General features: G+C 40.2%; 1 protein-coding gene across 1 annotated transcript in view; it reads left to right on the forward strand.

The window, feature by feature from the left end:
- Positions 1-22,283, forward strand: part of PLCH1 (phospholipase C, eta 1) — a 133,887-nt gene that overhangs the window by 106,519 nt on the left and 5,085 nt on the right. The window contains exons 13-20 of the mRNA XM_006897785.1: positions 1,079-1,176; positions 4,312-4,491; positions 4,588-4,695; positions 5,984-6,108; positions 13,155-13,239; positions 18,393-18,539; positions 18,989-19,068; positions 22,016-22,075. Coding sequence (XP_006897847.1) covers positions 1,079-1,176; positions 4,312-4,491; positions 4,588-4,695; positions 5,984-6,108; positions 13,155-13,239; positions 18,393-18,539; positions 18,989-19,068; positions 22,016-22,075 — 883 coding nt within the window. The remainder of the gene's footprint in view (positions 1-1,078; positions 1,177-4,311; positions 4,492-4,587; positions 4,696-5,983; positions 6,109-13,154; positions 13,240-18,392; positions 18,540-18,988; positions 19,069-22,015; positions 22,076-22,283) is intronic.

The following is a 22,283-nucleotide window of genomic DNA, read 5'->3' on the forward strand; positions in this document are numbered from 1 at the left end:
TCTCTTTCCTCCTCTTTGGCTCTGGTTGTATGATAACTATTTAACTGTTTAAGGATCTGCTGAGGATCTGAAGTGGTTGCACCATTTCACATTCCCCACCAATGTATGAAGGCTCCAGTTTCTCTCCATCTTTACCGACACCTGTTATTTTCAGCCTTTTTAAGTACAACCATTCTGTTGAGAAACATCTTGTGGCTTAGGGGTAGGGCGTGGCACTGACAAGTCTAAGGCACCCAGTTCAAATCCGCCAGCTGTTCCAGAGGAGAGAGATTGGAAAATTTCCCATGCAATTTATTGACTCTGAAAACCCTTTGGGGGCTCAACTATGAGTCTGTTCTGATTCAATGCTGCATAAAAACAACAATTGAGTATATTGCACATCTTCTTGGCCATTTTTATATCTTCTTCAGACACAATTCTAGGTTTTGATAGTTACTTATTCTTCCAGAAGAGACGAATGTGTATTAGATGGTAGTTTATGGTTGTAAACAATACTGATAAAATCTGTAAGGTTGTACAAAAGATCTTAGGAGTGGTTTATAGAGGGGAGAAAGGAAAAAATATTTACGATAAAAAAGTACTACCTAATGTATTTTTATTTTGAGAAAGCTGAAAATAGAGAAAAGCATAAAGATGAAAATAAAATTTACTCATAATTATACCTGTAAAAGATAATCACTAAAATAAGAATTGGGTTTGAGATAACTAAATGTCATGACCTGTCACCACCCTGTCTTTGAACTCCTTTTTTAGTTCAAGGTGTTTCTCCATAGGTGGGGTGGTTCTCTGGTGAATTTTGGTGGTTAGTCAAGTTGGATGAGTGGAAATAATGCCCTTTTACCCCAATGACTTTCTCAAATATATGAGAAAAGATTGTGATTTCTGGGAGGATACAGATGAAAATCTCTGTAGAAAGAGGGCTGACTCGAATTATCCTTGGGTTCTATTCTTGACTCCACTTGACCTTGCTTGGGAAAGTCACATAATCCTTCTGTTAGGTGAGACAAATAGAGTTATCAAAAGCCCACACCTCTTACAGCACTAAGACATCATTGAGTCGTGAGTGTTCATTTCGCAGGTTGGGCCGTCGAAGGAAAACCATGAAGCTCTGTCGAGAGCTCTCCGATCTGGTGATCTACACGAACTCCGTGGCTGCCCAGGATATCGTGGATGATGGTGAGGCCCGAGAGCTTTCTGTTTGTGCACAGTCTTCCTTTGTTATTTAAGCTTTTGTGAACGAGGCACTTATCACATGTTGCTGGACTGTGTGGCGTGTCTTGGCTAGTCCAGTCCCCGGCTCCCCTGGAGGGCTATGGGGATTACCGTGGTTGCCTGACTCCCTAGAGGTCAGAGGAATTGCCTACAGTCCAGTGGGGAGATTTATAATTATTATTAACAAATCAAAGGCATTACAGCAAAGATTTCCTTAAAGCCTGGAACTGTGGAAACTTGATGTAGCTTGTTGGAAGAAAGAAGACATTAATTGGCTAATATAGCCCCTTGGAAAAATGTGATATTTTCTCACAGGAAATTTTTACTTTTTGAAAATGACTTTATTTATAAACAACAGTTTTGACAAAATGAAGAGAAATTTCAGTAACAAAGAGTTTTCATTAATCAGTTGTATTTTTGAGCTGACAAATTTTAGTTACAGCTCATCCTGGAGAAGGTGAAACCAAGCTACTCATTGGAAGCAAGGATTTTGAAGGTCCGTCTTACATACTTTGGATATGTTGCCAGGAGGGCTCAGTCCTTGGAGAAGGACATTATGCTTGGGATAGTGGAGGGACAGAGGAGGAGAGGAAAACCCTAGATGAGATGGCTTGACAGAGTTACTGGGGGAATAGGGGTATGTGTGTCAGAGGCTGAAATTGGCTCAGGACAAGGCAGAGTTCAGAGCTGTTGTACATAGGGTCACTATGAGTCACAAGAGATTAGACTGAGTATAACAACAACAACAACAACAACATTCTTTGCTTTGACATTGCTGCTTGTTATTTCCCCTTTCTCCTCTTCCTTTCTCATTGCTCTTGCAGTCAGATATTAAATGATTGTTGAAATCAATATAGTCATGTGGTTTCCCCTCTAATCAGGTTTCCCCCTCAAATTAGGATCTCTCATTTTCTCAAGTCTTAGTGAAGGGAAAACGATGTTGTTGTCATTGAATTCTTCCCTTACCTTTTCCCCCTACTCCACAAATATTTATTGCTCAACCTACAGATTTTCTTCCCTTTAGTATTTAATCCTTCATAAAATGGGGACAATAGTAAAAAAGCAAGTATTTCTCAATAAGAATATGATGGGATTCTTAGCAAGTAAACAACAAATTTTTTAACACCTGCCCTATGAGAAACTCTGGGGCTAGTTTAATGGTGTTAGAAATAGTTTTGTTTTAGAGTAATATAATTTTCAATAAATTCCTCAGGAAACCCTAATCCTATTAGCTTCATGGAAAATAATATCGAGTATTATTTAGCTCTTGACCTTCATCTGTTTTTGCTTTTTCAAATGAACCACAAAATGAGGAAAAGATAATGAATGCAAAGCTTATCCTGATGCAAAACAACTCAACTCCATTAATATACTAATTGATATGTGTCCAATTAGCAAGGTCATCTTAGTGATAATGTGATATGTTTATTTATGAAAGGAGACAGAAGAAACAATGGGATGGATGTCATTCCATCTGAATTTGACTTTTTAGTGTGTGTGTGTATACATATATACATACACACACATCATGTTCCAAATCTGGATAGACAATAATTTTTAGTATGCTTGAGATACATATAAATGTGTTAATAATATACTTAAACATATACATTTATTTTTTTAAAGTAAAGAGTCTACACTAGAGAAATCATCAGGCTGAAATGGAATATTCTGGTATCTTTGCCTCCCATTTGAGAGTCAGGCTCTGGATTGTTGTTCAGTTGCTCAGCGTAAAACAGAGCTGTGCAACTCAGGGGCTACAGGACCTCCAGGAGGCTGTGAGGGTTGCTGAACCTGTTCCTTTGAGACCTCATTCTAGATCAGCTCAGTTCATGGCTGTGTTAACTTGTTAAGAGTATACATTTGAATGAGAATGAAGCAAGTGCCAGTCTTTTTCTGGGCTTGGCCTCTTCTTGCCTGGTCAGAGGACATACATACGGATGATTTGAGATGGGATGGGGTGTTTCGTGGAGAGGTAGTGGTGATAGATTACAGAACGTGGGAAAAAAGGGAAGGGTAGAATATTAAATGTTTGGGTTTTCATGCCATCATGAATCCCACACACATAGCTTTCCTGGCTCTGTTGACCTATCCTAATGGTTCAAGTAGAAATTTTAGAATTTGCTTCATATTCTCCTACTCCTATTTTTCATTTTTGTTTTTGTTTCTAAGCCTTACCAGGTGGGTGTCTTCTATCCTTGTTTCTGAAATTTTATTTTTTTTTATGGTCTTTTTAACTTTGTCTATTACATTTCTTTCTCCAAAATAGGTTTTGCTGGTTCTAGAATTCTACTCAAATGAGCTTTAAAACCCAAATTTTCTTTTCTGTAATTAGTCTTTTTTTCCCCTTTGGATCCTGATTCCTATGTGCTATTGTGTGTTTCACTTGAGTGCCTTGTAGATGAATCTTTTCAGAGATGTTGTCTTCTTATCAATCAGCAATAAGTTACGTTGGTTGTTTTATTTATCCACACATGTCTATTCCCTTGCTAGAGATATATTTTGAGAAAAATAATTTTCCTACTTAGGGAGCTCTGGTGGCTTAGTAGAATGGAATTGCACTGCCAATACTAAGGTAGACGGTTCAAATCTACCAGCTGCTCCCTGGGAGAAGGATAAGTAGTCTCTTCCTGTGTGATTTACTGCCTCTGAAAACCCGCTGGAGGGTCAACTATGGGTCCATTCTGACTTAATGGTACCCAGCAACAACAGTGTTATTATTAATATGAACAAGATGGGCATAAAGTGATGAGTGATTGAATTCTTGTGAGAATAGGGTATCCAGAAATAGAAACTTGGGAAGATGCACAAATATGATACAGCCTTGAACTGGTGAAAGATTCCTAAGAAAGGTATTTTGTGTGTCTGAGATGGTGAGGATGGTGCAGGATAGAACAGTGTTCCGAGGGTCTCTCAATGGCACCTGACAACCACCACCACCTTCGCCAGGACCTGCTCCACTCTGTCAAGTCCATCCACTCTTCACGGTGACACTGCTCATAAGTTCAGACATCATTTTAAGGCTCTTTTCCCGCGTTGTCAATTTATGTGTTTTCTTTACTGCAGTTCTCGTTTTGACATTTTATTAAAATCTACCAGGGACCACAGGAAATGTGTTATCATTCAGTGAAACAAGAGCACATCAGGTGGTTCAGCAGAAATCCGAGCAGTTCATGATTTATAACCAGAAGCAGCTCACACGGATTTACCCCTCTGCCTACCGGATCGATTCCAGTAACTTCAACCCTCTGCCTTACTGGAATGCAGGCTGTCAGCTAGGTACGTACACCCCGGACACCTCGGGAAGGACATTCCCTGGTTACCCTGACTCCATGACGCTAGTGTACTCAGTTCTCAAACTTGCAACTTCCACAGTGGCACTGAACTACCAGTCTGAAGGGCGAATGATGCAGTTAAATCGAGCCAAATTCAAGACAAATGGCAATTGTGGCTATGTCCTCAAACCCCAGCAGATGTGCAAAGGTATGTGTTCACATCATAGTGACACTGGATAAATATGACTGGCATGCTAAGTTCATTCTTTGCTGTGGTGTCAGAACCGTCTCATAGCTGACCCTGCAGCCACTTTTTGGATGCTGTCAATGGCATGGGAGGGAATTGCTCACCCTTCTTCTGTGGAGCAGCTTGTGGATTTGAATTGGGACCTTTGGGATAGTAGCACAACTCACTCTTATTACACAGCTATTTAATATTTCAAAAACACATTGTTTATCATATTTTTTCATTAAGTTTTATCTATCAAGAGGGACATAGAGGCAGTAGGTTGTCTCCTGAAACCCATGGTACCTGCATAGCCTTCCTAGTTGTTGCTGCTGTGTGCTGTTGAGTCAGAACCGACTCATAGCTCACCTCTAGCAGGTTTTCAGAGGCTGTAAATCACATGGGAGGAGTTTGCTTCTCTTTCTTCTGCAAGCAGCTGGTGGATTCGAACCACGTGCCTTAGGATTGGCCAACTTCTTGCCACTAGCCCACGAGAACTCCTGAACATTACTTGTAACTTGATCTTCCTTTGAAGGACTAGACACTGTCTTTCAGAAGCCTAAATGGGCTTGTGAATCTGAGACCTGTTGGCAAAATGAAAATGCCCCTTGGAACAATTGTATGAAGTCTTTTTGGTCACTGTAATCCAATTATAGAATGGAGCTGACAGAAGAGGAAGCATAATACACTGTGAGAGCAAAACCATTTACTTTTGGTCAGCCCATTAGACTTCTTTTCAAGTTGTTTAAATTGAACTTATGAACAATTTAGGCTAAAAAAATGTTAGCAGATGTGTCTTTTGGAGTTTATGCTTCGCATGCCCTCTTGCTCAGCTCTTTACTCAGTTTCAGACTTTTTCTCTGTTTCTTGGATTCACATGATGCCGTAATGCAGTGGTTTATGTTAGGAAAATGATTTGAATGTGACACAGCTTCTATCTGTTTTATACTATTGGCATGGAATAAAAATGTGTTCTTCTTCCCACATATCATGTTTGATGATTGCATTGCAGACATTTGCTTTCGATTGACTCATTCGTCTTGCTGTTGAGAGCGCGGTTTCTACAAAATCCACTGCTATGGAAATGCCAGCTGGTGCTACCTTCAGGGCACAGCCACATTGATAATTGCAATGATTTCCCTGCTCTAAGAAACAGTGTCGTAATTTTTTTGTCAGCATTTTTTTGTTTCTTTGTTCTACTAGTCTAAACTATGTGCTTTTCACCTAAGCTCCCAACTTTCAATTTTAACCTGGGTGTTACTCGGCTTAGGTACTTTCAACCCTTTCTCTGGTGACCCACTTCCTGCGAACCCCAAAAAGCAACTCATCCTGAAAGTAATCAGTGGCCAGCAACTCCCCAAACCTCCAGATTCTGTGTTTGGAGACCGAGGCGAGGTAAGCTACATATAATTGTGAAATGACGTCGTCATGTCAAACCGCTGAGAATCACGGCCCAACCAAGCAGACACGTGGCCTCAAACACTACCACAGCCAGCACATCAGAGCACCTCTTACTGCCAAATAATCAGACAGTAGGTTTTCCTCCATTGTCCTAAAACTGAAATGTCAGATAACATCACAGTTGATACAGGAAAAGCAGATGTGGTTTTTCACCAGTCCAAGCTCACAGAAAGCCTACTATTTCAACCCATGCTTCCTCATATTCCTGAAAATGGCTCATTTAATTTTTTCTTTCTATTCCCTATCAGAAAATCATCACACTTCTTTCCCCTTTCTTTGCATCTTAGGCCTAATCAATCATCCTCTCCTAGGAATTCTGCTTCTCCAATCGTGCTCCCCTCTCACTGCTCCTGTCCAATTCTCTTCCTTTCCTGTCTCCTCTTGATGACAATATGTGAGGCAGATGCTGTTATCTCTGTTTTCCAGCTGAGGAAGCTCAAGCTGAGAGGGTTCCACAGAATGTTCAAGGTTAGCACATGGGCCAACTTCTGTAGTAGAAAATGCCTTTTCAATATGTAACCTTCTTCAAGAACAGAAACAGTATCTATTGGCAAGAAAATGCTTACTATCCCCAATGGTCCAGTTTTACAATAGGAGTCTATTAAAAGGGGGGGGGACACAATTAAATAAGGATTTAATTGGATATAAGTACATTTAACTGTGGTGAATTTGGAAAGAAATTGTTCTTGTCAGATACCATGAACCTGATTACAAACTGCAGGGACCCTGTGAAGAACAGACTGGAACCTTGCCCTGTCCTGTATTATCACCAACTCCGCCAGGCTCAGACCATTGTTACAATCACTGTGTCAAGCCATCTCACTGACGGTCCTCCTCTCTTTCACTAACAAATACCAAATACTAGGTACAGAATTTTAATACCCAAGTGATTCTGCTCTCCCTTCCTTATCTTTGAAGCTATTACCTCTCAAATTCTGTGTTCTCTTCATTCTTCAAGCTTGTGAAGGTGTCTGTTGCTTCAGCCTTCTTAGCTTTTGTCCTTTGAGAGTGTTTTGAGTCAGATCTTGTTGGGTTCTTCAGCTCTTTTTCCTTCATTGTGTGTTTCCCAGTACTGGAACCACAGCACTAGCTTTAGATGAACGACAAGGCAGGACCCCTTGGACGAGAAGGACTGAGAAACCACTCATGTGGGTTTTTCTTTAATTTTTTTAAAAACAAAGTATAATTTATACTACACCACACTATAATTTAATTATGATTGATGTATACAAATAAAAAGTACATAGTTTTGGTTAATGATTATGCACAGACATCAAGACAGAATATATCAAACCTTTGAGAAAGCTCCTCGGTCTACACTCACAGTCAACACTCCTACACATTAAACTCTAATCTATCAGAAAAGATTAACTTTGTCTGTTTTATAAAAATGGTCTTTCCAATCACTTGCTATGCGTCTGAGGGCTGGACAATGAGTATGGGTGTTAGAAGAAAAACTCATGCCTTAGAGCTGTGGTGTTGAAGAAGAAGAGCACTAAACACCCCATGGACTCCCAAATGAACAAAGACATGTATCTTGGAGAAGGTGCAGTCAGAGTGCTCCTTGGAGGCAAAGATGATAAAGCTGTCTCGCATAATTTGGACATGTTGCTAGGAGGGGCTATTCCTTGGAGAGGACATGATGCTGGGAAGGGTGGAGGGTCAGCAAAGGAGAGGAAGACCCTCAACCAGATGGACTGACACAGTGACTGCAAGCAATGGGCTGTTGTGTGTCAGGAATTGTGAGGATGGCACAGGATAGGACAGAGTTCAGATCTATTGTTGTTCATAGGGTCACTATGAGTCATAACTCTCGACAGCACCTAACAACAACATATAAAAGGGCTCTTATGGCATTTTGTTTGGCTTTGAATTTCATTGTTGTTTTTGAGAATATACATAGCAAAGCATGCACCAATTTAACAATTCCTACATGTGCAATTTAAGGTCCTTGCTTCCATTCTTTAAGATACTCAAGTTTGTGCCCTCCTTTTCTGAAGTGTTCTTCTCTCATTAGCATGAATTCTCTGTCTCCTAAGGCTCTTAACTAATCTCAGTTGTTGTTTTAATCTCATGTAAAAATTCCTTAAAAGAGAACAATGCTCAAGGTAGAGTGATTTAATTAATTAATTAATTACCAGTTAAACTAACACTATTCCTTGGTTTTAAAGCAACTTTAGGTGCGTTCTGGTGGCCTACTGGCAAGAAGCTGCACTGCAATACCAGAGGTGAACAGTTCAAATCCACCAGAAGCTTTGCTGGAAAAGGAGGGACAATCTCTTCCTGTACCATTCAGATCCGATTTGATGGTACACACGCACACACACAAATTTTCTTTTTTTTTTCTATAATTATATTTTATTAATTTTCATAAACATGTACAGAGATTTTGGGCTTCCACTCATTCATTGTTGCACTATTCTTTCTACCCTCCTCCCAGTTTGTTCTTGTCCAAATGCCACAGTGCTTGTCAAAGCCAGTTCTGATTAATCTTCTTTGTCAGTGTATCCTTTGCCATTCCCTATCACTCCTCCCTGAGAGAGACTTCACCCTGAGTCATAAGGAAAAGGGGACGGCGTATTCTCTTAGCTACTTCCTGCTGAAAAGGGACGCTGTGGGTTTCAGGGTGAAGATCTTCTCTCACTACTCTAAAGGGCCCCTTTGGCAGTAGGAAACACATAGACTATTATGGAGATTGATTTTGGAATTTAGATGCACTCTTATTGATTGTGCTTGGCTGTACATGTACATATCCTTCAAGATGTATCATGGGGGTGTTGCAACCTAGAAGACACAAATTTGACTAACAAGTTATAAGTACATGAGTCCAAAAATTATGGAAAAGTAAAAGAAAAGATTCTTTCATTGTTTTACAAATCCTCCCCCAGGTCCCCTCCACCATGCAGCCCCCGCTCTAGTCTCCTGTGATGACAGAAATACCCAGTTACATCTCTCTTTTAAACGGTTCTCTCCCTCCTCTGTTTCAGTGCAGTATAGATTATTGAACCCATCTTACTCAGTCTCTCCCCAACCCCAAGGACAGTCCCATTCTACAACAGTGGCATCATGTAATATTTGTCCTTTTGTGACTGGGATATTTCACTCAGCATAATGTTCTCCAGAGTCAACCATTTTGAATAATATTGCATGAGTTCCTTGTTTTTTAATGCAGCATAGTATTCCATTGTGCCAATATACCACAGCTTCTCTAGCCATTCGTTTGTTGATGGGCACTTAGGTTGTTTCCAACTCCTTGCTATTGTGAACAAAGCTGCAATAAACATGGGTGTGCATATATCTGCTTGGATGTCAGCTATGGTCTCTTCAGGGTATATTCCCAGTAGTGGAATTGCTGGGTCAAATGGTATCTCAGAGGATAGTTTTGATTTTACTGTTTACAGATTGTAAAACTTTCAGTGGTTCATCTAACCTCCATGGCTCCAGAAAGCTTACAGTCTCAGAGCATTTGAAATCCTCCCAATTTGATGAAGATTATCTACAAAATCATTGATCAAAATGTTCAATAAAGGGAGCTGAGCAGTCAAGCTCTTCTGATGTCATGCAAAGGAGGTGATTATCCCTAGAGGCAAAGAGCCAACCATGGCATTGACCTCCTGACCCCCATTCTACCTCTGCTCTGGGTGACTGTGGAGCAATTTTTCAGCCTTGGATGGCCACTTGGAAACTTTCAAGACTCCGTAAACTATACAACAACCTACAAGGTAGAACAGAAGTTTCAAACATGTCATCAAGCCATTTAACTAGGAAGCCCCAGGAAACAGGACCTTCACCCTCCAAATCAAGGAACTAAATTTCATGAGATTTTTGGTTATATAAAACACAGTGTATATGCACGAAACTTAACATAAAGGAATTATTATCTAAAAACCAATAAAAATATTGTTTAAAAAGGATCTTTTTTGTTTCATCATTGTTGTAAATGCACCTATTGCAACACTTTTTAAAATATTTTTAGTTTATTTACAAAATTTTTCTAGTTTATTTATAAAATTCAAATACAAATTTGAACAAATTCTATCAATTTCTCTCAACCCCCTCCCCATCAAATTGTACAACCCAATGATTAATCCCCTCTTCCCCCTGCACATCCACATCCCTCTGCTTCTAGCCTCTCCCACATTCCTGGATCCTTATACTTTTTCTTCAAGAACTGTTTTATACAGTATTTATCCTTATAGGATTGAGTTAGTTCACTCTGCATAATGCTATCCAGTCCCTTCCAAGTTAGGTAATAATTTACAAAGTTATTGCTCCTGTGTGCTGCATAATATTCCATTGTGTGAATATACCATAATTTCTCAATCCATTCATTAGTAGTTGAATATTTGGGCTGTTTCCATGTTCTTGTGATGGTGAATAATGCTGTTATGAACACTGGTGTACAAATCTCAGTTTGTGCCTCAGTTCCCATATTCTCAGGGTATATTTCAAGTAATGGAATAGCTGGGTCATACGCAATTTCTATGTTCAGCTTTTTGAGGAAGTGCCAAACTGCCTTCCAGAGTGATTGCACCATTTTACAATCCCACCAAGAATGTTTAAGAATTCCTTTCTCGCCACATGCTCTCTAGCATCTATTATTTGCAGCCCTGTTAAACTTTGTCACTGTTACTGGAGTGCTGGGGAGAGACAGTACCTTATTGTGGTTTTGATTTGCATCTCTCTTATTGCCAGTGGTTTGGAGCATTTCTTTGTGTGTCTGTTTGCCATATGGATATCTGGAAACTCAGCTTTTTTTTTTCTTCCTCTATAGTTTCCAACTTAGCTTTTTATGGGTACAAAATTTATCAACAGCATTAAAATAATCAGCTTTGCAGCCCCATCTTTAACCAATGTGTTTTTTCTATGACCATTTCCCCTTTCTCACTCCCACTCCTTTAGCCACTAATACATTTCTATCTCTGTACATTTGCCTTCTTTTGAAAACATGAAGTCACACAGTATTTTCTATTTTGTGATTTACTTATTTAACATATCATATGTCCAAGCTCCACATGTACTGAAGCTTGTAGGAAACAAGATTTTGTTTGCCCCATTGTGTTTATACATTCATTTTCATGGGAATTATTTTGATTGTCCCACCTTTTGACTATGACGAACACTGGCTTCATAAACAAAAAAGTCTCCTTTTGAGTTCTGCCTTCGAGTCTTTGATTTGTATACTTAGGAGTGGAATTTGCTGAGCCATATGGTGTTTCTGTTTTGTTTTTTTTTAGAAATTACCACATTGTGTTCCACAATAGCTGTACCATCTTGCATTCTCTTCAGCAATGAATCATTATTTTTTGTAGCCTCACCAACATTTGTTATTTTCTGCTTCCTTGCATTTTCTTTAAGTTTTAGCCTTTCTAGTGGGAGTGAAGCAGTACCTTATTATGGTTTTGATTTGGGTTTTCTATAGGTCGTATAGCCCTGGTGTACAAGTTGCCATCCCAGGGTCACTTGTGATTGCTGTGAGGCTGAACACTGTGACACGGATGTGTCAAATGCGTTAATGGTTGGCTACCCAATGTGGACAGAGAGTGGGGTGGAGCTCCCTGATTAAAACAAGCATGGAAGGAATGGCATCCACTTCCATAATAGCTTGCCTCCGGAAACCCTATGAACCTGGAGAGAGGATGAAAGGCACCCAAGCATCGAGGACTCTCCTTCATAGGGTCGCTATGAGTCGCCTGCGACTTGATGGCACTTAACAACAACAAACAGCAATAGTTAATGCACATACAAATTCATCCTGGAAAGAATTAAACTGGGTGGCTCCTTGGAGGCAAGGATTCTGAGGCTCCGTCTAACATACTTTGGACATGTTGTAAGGAGGGACCTGTCCTTGGAGAAGGACATCATGCTTGGGAGGGTAGAGGGACAGCGCAGGAGGGGAAGGCCCTCTAGGAGGTGGATTGATTCAGTGACTGGGGTAATCGGGATGGGAGTGTCAGAGACAGTGTGATTGGCACAGGACAGAGCAGAGTTTAGGGCTGTTGTACATAGGGTCGCTATGAGTCACAAGTGACTCGACGGCACATAACAACAACAATAGCTAATGGGTATGTTTTAGCCATTTGAACTTTGTAGTGAATGTATCTGTAGATGCTTTAGCCTTTTTTATGATTAACTGTATTTTGATTAAATTAAAAGTGTTAGGCATGAGTTATGTGTGGCTTCTTATGTCCAACATTATGCCTATTAACAGAAGTTTCTTTTTCATTCTTGTGTATTCAATTTTACAGAGGGCTCTGCTGGTGGAGTTCATAGGCAGTTGCACTGCTAGCCCCAAAGCAGTGCATTTCTGCTGATTTGAATCCGCGAGCTGCCTCTGTGGAGAAAGATGGATGAGCTCCTGAGCCTCTGAAAACCAGGAGGATCAGCTATGAGTTGGTTTTGACTCAGCAGCTATGAGTTTGATGACTTCCCCCTAGATTTTATCCATCTTATTCAGGATAGACATTTAGATTGGCTTCCAGTTTGTAATGAGACAGCCATTTCATGCATGTGTGATTGGGCAGTGTTAAGTATGCACTCAGGAATGAAATTGTAGGTTCACTAGATAAAGTCTGGCAGCATTAGTAAATACTGGCAAACAAATATCACTGTATTTTCCTTTAATTCAATCCTTTGTTTCTGTTCTGAGTGCACTTGGCACAGTTCTTTTACCCTGTTTTATGTTGTTGTTTGCCCATGAGTTTGAACCAACTCATAACTGACTCTCTGTTTACAAAAGGTGTACAGTGCACACGAGGAGTTTGTCCACATTTCTCCCAAGGAGACCTGGATTCAAACCTCATGTTTTGGGCTGACAGTGCAACTCCATAGCCACTAGGCCTCCAGAGTTCTTTGTTCCCTTATTAAACTCCTAATAAAATGGGTTGCTGTTGAATTGTGGACACTTGGGCAATATTCTCAAATGAATTCACATGCATATGGAAATGTGTCATTTGTAACAATTCTTTCTTCTTCCATAGATTATTGACCCCTTTGTTGAAGTTGAAATCATCGGATTGCCTGTAGATTGTTGTAAAGATCAAACCCGTGTGGTGGATGACAATGGTAAGATGATAAATCATATTCAAGTCAATATGATCTAGAAAGAGAACTTTCATTGAAAAAGAAAAATACTTATTCAGTAAAGAAACAAATCACTAGAATCTCTTAAGTGCTGTCTGAATTGGTCTTTTTCACTTAAACATTAAACAAATGTGTGAGTAATACCTGTTATATTTTGATGGGTGTTGTGACCTGTGCTCTCAAGACTTGTTTTTGAAGCAAAAATTTTCTCTAATGACTAGGATTAAAGCCATTTTCAAAGGGCTGAATTAAAAATTCCCTTTGTGCCACTGTTTATCAGTGGTCACTATGAGCAGGTGGGAAGGGGAAAAGGCGAAGGGAGACAGGTAGGGGCTACTGAGCTTCTTCTGTTAAGGGTGATGGAAAATGCTGGACACAGATCAAAGTATTTGAATAACATAGTGAACTAATGTCCCCACTTTGTATGCATGAAGAATGGTGAAATGACAAAGGATTTGTTACATACATATTTACTACAATGAAAATCACCTCAACAAGATGTTACTTTGAAAAATGTTTAATATTTTTATATTACTTCTTTATGCATAATTTTCCTCAAAGCTTTAATTCATAAAGTCTGAATGTCTCATGACTTTTCAGATGTTTTGGAGCACATAAAACTTTTTGGACAAATTTATCATGCTCTGGCAAAGCTACTTCTTGTTTTTTAAAATACTAGTTTATTTACAAAATTTGAATGTATTGTTTTCTAGAATAGTTACTTCCAATTTCCCTCATGCCTCCCATCAAATTGTACAACCCCGTGATTAATTTTCCCCTCCCCCTGCACATCCTTATCCCTCTGCTTTCAACCTCCCCCTTGGATCCTCATACTCATTCTATAATAATGGTTTTATACAATATTTATGCTTCTGGGACTGAGCTAGTTCACTCAGAATAATGCTCTACAGTCCCTCCTCAGTTAGGTAATACTTTACAAAATCATTGTTCCTGTGTGCTGCATAGTATTCCATTGCGTGAATGTACCATAATTTCTCAAGCCATTAATTTATGGTTGGACATTTGGGATGTTTCCGTGTTCTTGTGATAGTGAATAATGCTGCTATGAACGCTGGTGTATAAGTCTCCATTTGTGCCTCAGTTTTCATTTTCTCAGGGTATATTCCAAGTAGTGGAATAGCTGGGTCATATGGAATTTCTATGTTCAGGTTTTTGAGGAAGAGCCAAACTGCCTTCCAGAATGGTTGTATCATTTTACAATCCCACCAACAATGTATAAGAGTTCCTTTCTTGCCACATCCTTTCCAACACTTACTACTTGCTGTCCTGTTAAACTTTGCCACTCTTACTGAAGTGACTTGGTACCTCATTGTGGTTTGATTTGCATCTCTCTTATTGCCAGTGATTTGTAGCATTTCTTCATATGTCTGTGGGCCATTTGAATATATTCCTCTGTGAAAATACTTTCCATGTTTCTGGCCCATTTTATAATTGGGTTATCAGTCTTTTTCTTGTGGAGGCCCAGGAGTATTCTGTAGACTTTTATTATGAGACTCTTCTGGTATTACCAAATGTTTGTTCCCAGTCAGTAGGTTATCTTTTCACCCTGCTGGAAAAAGGTTTTGATGCACACATGGATTTAATCTTTAGAAGGTCCCATTCATCAATCTTATCCTCTTCAGATTGTGCATTTCTGGCTGTATTTGGCAGTGTCTTTGTCAAAGCTGCTTCTTGAATATTTGCATGTTGTGGATAATTTGCATTCTGTGTCTCTTCCCCCTTCTCCACCCTCTAATAGTGTAAAGCAAGATTTCTTTATCCCAAATCTTATGCCATATTAGTAACTGTCTAAAAGTGTAGTTCATCATTTTTTCACCTCTCTGACAAACATGTAAATTTATATCTTCAATACTTTTGAGAAATTTGGGATCCCTAGAGGGACCCTCAACAAGATGGACTGGCATGATGACTGCAACAATGAATGACTTGAGAGTATCAGAGATGATAAAGATGGTGCCAGATGGGCAAGGTTCAGATCTGTTGGTCGTATGGTCACAATGAGACATAATTGACTTGACAGCCCATAACAACAGGGATTCCCTAGAGGAGTGGTGGTCGTTCTCATCTCTGGAGGGAGAGCTGGGGTCATTTCATAGCCAGTAAACCTCATGCCTCACGTAAGCAAAATCCTGCTGAAGATCATTCAAAATCAGCTAGAACAGTTTATAGATGGGAAACAGCCATTTGCTCAAGCAGGATTTAGAAAGGTCATAGTTCCATTGCTGATGCCAGATGGATTCTGGCTGAAAGTAAAGAATACCAGAAGAATATCTATTTATGATTTATTGACAATGCAAAGGCATTTGACTATGTGGATCATAACAAATTGTGGCTGACATTGAAAAGAATGGGAATCCCAGAGCACTTAATTATGCTCATGGAAAATCTCTACTTAGACCAGGAGGCTGTTGTGTGAACAGAGGAAGGGAACACACTACATGGTTTAGAATTAATAAGGCAGGGTGTCAGTGTTGTATTCTCTTGCCCTACCTACTTAATCTGTATACTGAACAAATTATTTGAGTAGCTGGACTCTATGAAGTGGAACGTGGCATCAGGAATAAAGGAGACCTTTTGATAACCTTCTTTATGCAGATGACACAACCTTGCTTGCTTAAAGTGAGGAGGACTTGAAACACTTGTTGCAGAAGATCAAAGAATACAACCTTCAACATGGATTGCATTTAAATGTCAAGAAAACAAAGATTCTTACCATTGGACTGATAGGCAACATCATGATAGATGGGGAAAAGATTTAAGCTGTCAACAACTTCATCTTACTTGGACCCATAATTAACACCCTGGGTACCAGCAGACAGGAAATAAGGAGGCATATTGCCCTGGGAAAGTCTGCAGTTAGAAAACTCTCCAAATTATTGAGGACTAACTATGTCAGTCTGAGGACTAAAGCCATGGTTTTTCTGATCACTTGCTATGCACCTGGACAATGAATAAGGATGACAGAAGACTTGATGCCTTTGAGCTGTGGTGTTGGAGAGGAACACCCCAAAGAGTGAAGAGATTTGTCTTGGAGACGGTGCAGGCTGAGTGCTCTTTGGAGGCAAGGATGATGAGGCTTCACTTCACATACTTCAAGCATGTTGCTAGGAGGGGCTATTCCTTGGAGATGGAGATGCTTGGAAAGTTAGAAAGTCAATGAAGGAGAGAAAGTCCCTCCTCAACCAGGTGGACTGACATGATGACCATCACAGTGGACTCTAATGTGTGTCAGAAAGTGTGAGGATGATACAAGATAGGACAGCATTCTGATCTGTTGTTCACAGGGTCACTATGGGTGATACAGCACTTAACAACAAGAACAGCAAACCTCATGATAAGCCAACTCTCTGCTATTATTATACTGAAAAGGTTTCAGCAGAGCTTCCAGAAAAAGTTGGACTAGGAAGAAAGAGCTGGTGGTATACTTCCAAATCTTAGTCGGAGAAAAGCGTAGGATCCCACGGTTCTGTCTGCAGCCCATCATGGGAGTTTCTCAGGATCTCTGTGCCTTTCACACTGCTGGACCTGGGTTCATCGTATGTCCCGGCCAACAGAGACTTTGAGGGGAGTTTGCTTCCATTTAAGTGAATGAAAGGAATTTGAAGGTTTAAGAGTAGAACAGACGTATTATTTCGCAAAATTACACATTTAAAGTATGAAACTTGCCCATCTTGTGTTTTCTCATCAAAGTTCAAAAGAATATTTTTTCCCCTAAACCTCAGAAATGATAGATCTTCCCAAAACCAATGTAGAAATTAATCTCTTCTCTTGGTCAGGAGAGAGAGCTCAATGATTTTTTGTCTGCCATGATCTCATTAGTGTGAAGGTTTTTGTAGCACTGAGAAGCAATGTTTCCTTAATGCATAGACAGAATGAAACTTTAGAAATACAGAAATGCATATATTTGAATTTTATCAGGTTTTATAATTTGTATCTGCTATTTACAACACTTACAGGGCACTGCAATCCCTACAGTACACAGTTCACATGCACCAGCTGCTCTGCGGGAGAAGGATGGGCAATCTTCTCCTGTGTAATGAACAGCCTCTGAAAACCCATCAGAGGGTCAGCTATGGGTCGGTTCTGACTTGATGGTACTCAACAACAACAACAGTGTTCCTTATAGTATTTGAGTCAAATGATACACCTTATCCATAGGCATGATGAAATTTTCAGTTATTAAAGTCTTGCTTCAAGACAAGTCAATGAAAATTGATAGGGCAAAGTCTGATTTGGCCTGTCATGAACTGCGTGACCTGAGGCACATAATTTTCCTTCAACACCAATTTTCTCAACTACAATATAAGCGATAAACATTTGGATTTTCTACCTTTCTTTGTTCAACAAAAAAAGGAACACACATTTGTGTAAGTGGCATCCACTTCCTAAATGACATGCCTCTGAAAACTCTATGAATGTTGATAAATGTCGATAGTTGTAGGGGTGCTTCAAGCCTTTTGTTCACAGGGTCACTATGAGTCTTGCTTGACTCGACGATAATCAACACCACCATCACCACCACCACCACCACCACATATTTTTAAAAGTTGGTTAAGACTCAATGGTACACAACAGCAACAACAACAAGAGGTCATAATTGTTCCCTTTCTTTTAATTAGAGCAATAAAAAGCGAAAGGGAAAATACAGTCCCACCCTTACACCTGCAGAGGTTTTCTGACAGAAAACCTATGACCTACGTGCAGCATTTCACATGCACAGTACTTGGTAGTGATTATTACAGCAGTAGGAGTCCCGGTGGATGGCAGGGCAATGGTAGGAGCCAGGGAAGCATTCTTTATTGTATCTGTTTAGACATTATTCTTAGATCATTACTGTAGATGATTCTTATACTCACTGAAGCACTCACCGAGTATTGCCTAAAAATGCCTTTTCTACATGGTGATCTGGCATAAAAGACTAATAGAATTGATGGGATAATTTCCAGGCAATTTTCTTCAGCAATTATTTTCGAGCAGTGGGGTAAATTCTGAAGAAGGCTTCCTGCAGTGTCTCTGTATTCTTCCTGAGTTTTAATAACCATTGCAAGCAGATTTCACCGTCTGCTATGCCAAGCCCTTCAATTTTCTGACTTTGCTTTTCTTGTTTCTTGCAGGATTTAACCCTGTGTGGGAAGAAACTCTGACATTTACGGTGCACATGCCTGAGATCGCTTTGGTCCGCTTCCTTGTGTGGGATCATGACCCCATCGGGCGAGACTTTGTTGGACAAAGAACTGTCACCTTCAGCAGCCTAGTGCCTGGTAGGTATGGGATGGCTTTTGCCTCCAAACTTACTATGCATTTTTCTCTGGAAGATAAAATGTAATATATATAATGATATATTGCATTACACATTTGATACATAAAATATGTATTATAGTAAAACCTGTGAGCATCAGAACTTGGTATGATCGCCCTGAGTTTCCAGGACCAGCGAGTTTTTCACCTTTGCTAGGTGCAGTCTTACCACTTTTCTATCCCTTGTTTTAGTGGAAGATGTTTACGTTTTCTTTCTCTGACAGCGTTCTGCCATACACAGGATCTAACCTTTGCAGGTTTTATGGCATGTGCTAGCTATTATGAATGTTGATGAGCTGTAGGAAACTTCAAGAAGAGACAAATTCAATCTGTCCTGCTGCACAATAAAAACCTCTCCAAACTTAAAATAACCCCAAATGCAAGTTTAACTACCTTTCTCTACTTTTTTCAGGCTACCGACATGTCTATCTGGAAGGACTGACAGAAGCATCTATATTTGTCCACATAACAATCAATGAAATCTATGGAAAGGTAAGACAGAACGTTGGGCATAAAGTCACAGACAACACTAAGTTCCTCACCGAAGTTGTTTACTGCATTAAGAAGGGTGTAATTGTTGACAAACGGGTCTCTAACAGAAATGTGTATGGAAGCCCAGGGTGTCTGGTCCTGGTACACGGGGCCCCTGTTATTCTGAGACACACTTGGTTTTTTCTACCTAGAGCCCATCCTATGTTTAATAACTCAGTCAGTGCCATCTCATTAGCAGCATCGCTGAACCTCCAGCTGCTTTAGAGGCTGTCAATCATGTGGAAAGAGACTGCCTATGTTTTCCCCCAGCGCTGCTGGTGGATTTGAACCACCAGAGGCATGGCCTTTGACCCAGCAGCCTAATTCACTGTAGGTTGCACTATCAGAGCTGCAGCATCTGTGTTTAATACGATGGAAGAAATCATTACCCTCTTAGGCAGTCCTTTCTTTGCCTAAAACAACGAAGTTATGGTTAAATGTTGAGCTTTGCTTTTTTCCTTTAAACCACCCTGATAGACGGTAACAGAAAATGTAGTGTTTCAAATGTCTGGTTAGTTACCTTGCTAACCGGGCTGCAATCCCAACTAGTTCTGGGCAGGCAACACCTTGGCATTGTTGTTTTTAGTAGAATAAAAACAAATTGTGAAGCATTTAAATGCAGTATTGTTAGGTGACGTCAAGTTAGGACTCACAGGCGACCGCCATCAGGTTTTCAGAGGCTGTAAATGCACTGGAGGAGGTTGCTCTTCTATCCCCCTCAGAGCAGCTGGTGGATCCAAACCATGTGTCTTTGGTTTGACAGCACAATTCCTTACCCATTAGACCACCAGAGCTCCCCAAAGCACTACAGGACTTACAAAAGAGCTTTGACAGTGGTAACCAAAAGGATGACTTGAACTCTGTGGGGAAAGATGAAGTCGTTCGCCTCCTTAAGATGACTGGAGCAGTTCCGCTTGGTGCCAACTTGATGGCGATGAGCTGGTAACGGGTATGGGGTGGAATGGACGTGACAGCACAAGACAATATGGGCCTTAGAAGGAAGGGACTGCACAAACACACTCTAGTTCTCTTCTGTGCTCTTTACTGTAGAGCTCAATTGGAGTTTCACATCAGTGGGTTGTCTTCCAATCAGGCCAAGTAACTGGGAACTTCGCTGCTGGAATTCTTCCAGACCAAGGGCTAAGGCTTTTATCTTCTATTCCTCCACTTCCTTGTGGATAACCAGTAAACAGTTGTTAGAAAGTCCGTTTGACCTCACGGCTGTTCCATGTCTGTCAGTGTATAACCGAGTTCCATAAGTTTCTCAATGGCTGACTTTCTTTTTTTAAAAAAAATGAATGTGTTTTTTATTTCAGAGAAAGCTGATACTGGCTTTTCTTAGAATCACTGACAGACATTTTGTTTTATAATACTAATTACCATTGGTTGATGTAATTAATCAGCATTACCATTGATTATTGTGATTAACTGAATAAATAATCAGATTCATTAATGATAATCATTCCCTATTGTCATTTGCTTTTCTCTTTACCCAACTTGTGGTTGTTGCTATGTGCCATTGAGTCGCTTGCGACTCATAGCGATCCTATGTACAAGAGCACTAAACACCGTTCTCTCCTGTGCCAAACTCGCCATCTCAAACACACTCATTCCCACCACTCCACTCACAGAATCGATCCATTTCATTGAAGGTCTTCCTCTCCTGCGCCATCCCTCCACTCTCCCAAACATAATGTCCCTCTCCAAGCACCAGTCCCTCCTTGCAACATGCCCAAAGTATGTCAGACTAAGCTTCAGAATCCTTGACTCCAAGGAGCATTCTGGCTTCACCCTCTCCAGGACAAACTTGTATGTTGTTCTCCTAGAAGTCCATGGTATATTCAACACTCTTATCCAGCACCACAACACAAAGGCATCAATTCTCCATCTATCATCCCTAGTCACTGTCCAACTCTCTGATGTATAGCACGTAACTGCAAAGACTATAGCCTGGATCAGGCGCACCTTAGTCTCCAGTCTGATGTCGTTGCTCTGCTGTACTCCTGAGAGGTCCCTCACAGCTGACTTTCCCAATGCAATTTATCTCTTGATTTCCTGGCTGCTGCTACCTAATTTATTAACTAGTGACCAGTAACCAGTTGCTATAAGGTCAATGCTGACTTATGACTGACTACACCATGTGTCAGAGTAGAATTACTTTCCAGTGACTGATTTTTAAAGAAAATGAATGACTAGGCTTTTTTCTTAATTGTCTCGATTGACTCCAGCCAAAAAGCATGTCCTCTTCACACCAGTCAGGGAATTAAGTAAATATATACATACGTATCTGTGTTTTGAAAGCTGCATGATGGATAGTAAATGTCCTCAAAGCTAGCTAAGAGGACTGTGATTTGCCTAACTGGTAGGATCAGGACACATGGAGTCTTAGCTGGGAGACTTAACTTTACCCTCACTTCAGTAAGCAGAGCAATGTTAATGTGTTTTAAGACTGGGGACATTTTATCACGGTGTCCGGGTTTGGTCCTGGGTTTGTGTTTGTGATGCTTGTTGAGATCTTTCCCCTGGTCAAATTGCACATGAATATAAAGGTGTTCCTTGGGCTTCCAGGAATCCCAGGTATAGTATGTAGTATTTTTAGCATTAATAATAATCGAAGGAACAATAACTTTCAGAATTTGCTTCAAACTAGGACCATAATAAATGAAAATGAGCAAAGAAGACATTCTAGAGGACTTCTGTTGTCTCCTCTAAAGAAATGTGTATTTATGAATCCTGTTATTCTTTTCAAAGCGTGTCTGTGTTGGGATGGGGACACCACAATGTGGTGGTGTTGAGTTGGGCAATGAACAGACCACAGACTAGAAATCATCATTTATAGGAGTGGTTTATGCATATTCTTTTCCTTGAGCCCACGTGGTGTTTGTTGTGTTTGCTTTTTGCCTCGCAGTGGAGCCCTTTGATACTCAACCCCAGTTACACCATATTGCACTTTCTAGGAGCTACAAAGGTAGACGTTCAGCATGGTGTTTGGGGTTTGCCGGCATATTTAAAAAGGTTATGGCAGCATGCTTTCTCATATCACCCCATTTTCCTGCTTACCACTTTGAGGCACGCTCGGGATTGTTTTGAAGTGGTCAAAGTGTCGTATCACATTTTTGCTGTGGGGCTTTCCATGCAACCTTCTCATGTGGGGGTAGAAAACTTCCGAAAAAGCT

Source organism: Elephantulus edwardii, unplaced genomic scaffold (genome assembly GCF_000299155.1).
Source record: "Elephantulus edwardii isolate Elephantulus edwardi_28Jun2011 unplaced genomic scaffold, EleEdw1.0 scaffold00215, whole genome shotgun sequence".
Lineage (NCBI taxonomy): Eukaryota > Metazoa > Chordata > Mammalia > Macroscelidea > Macroscelididae > Elephantulus > Elephantulus edwardii.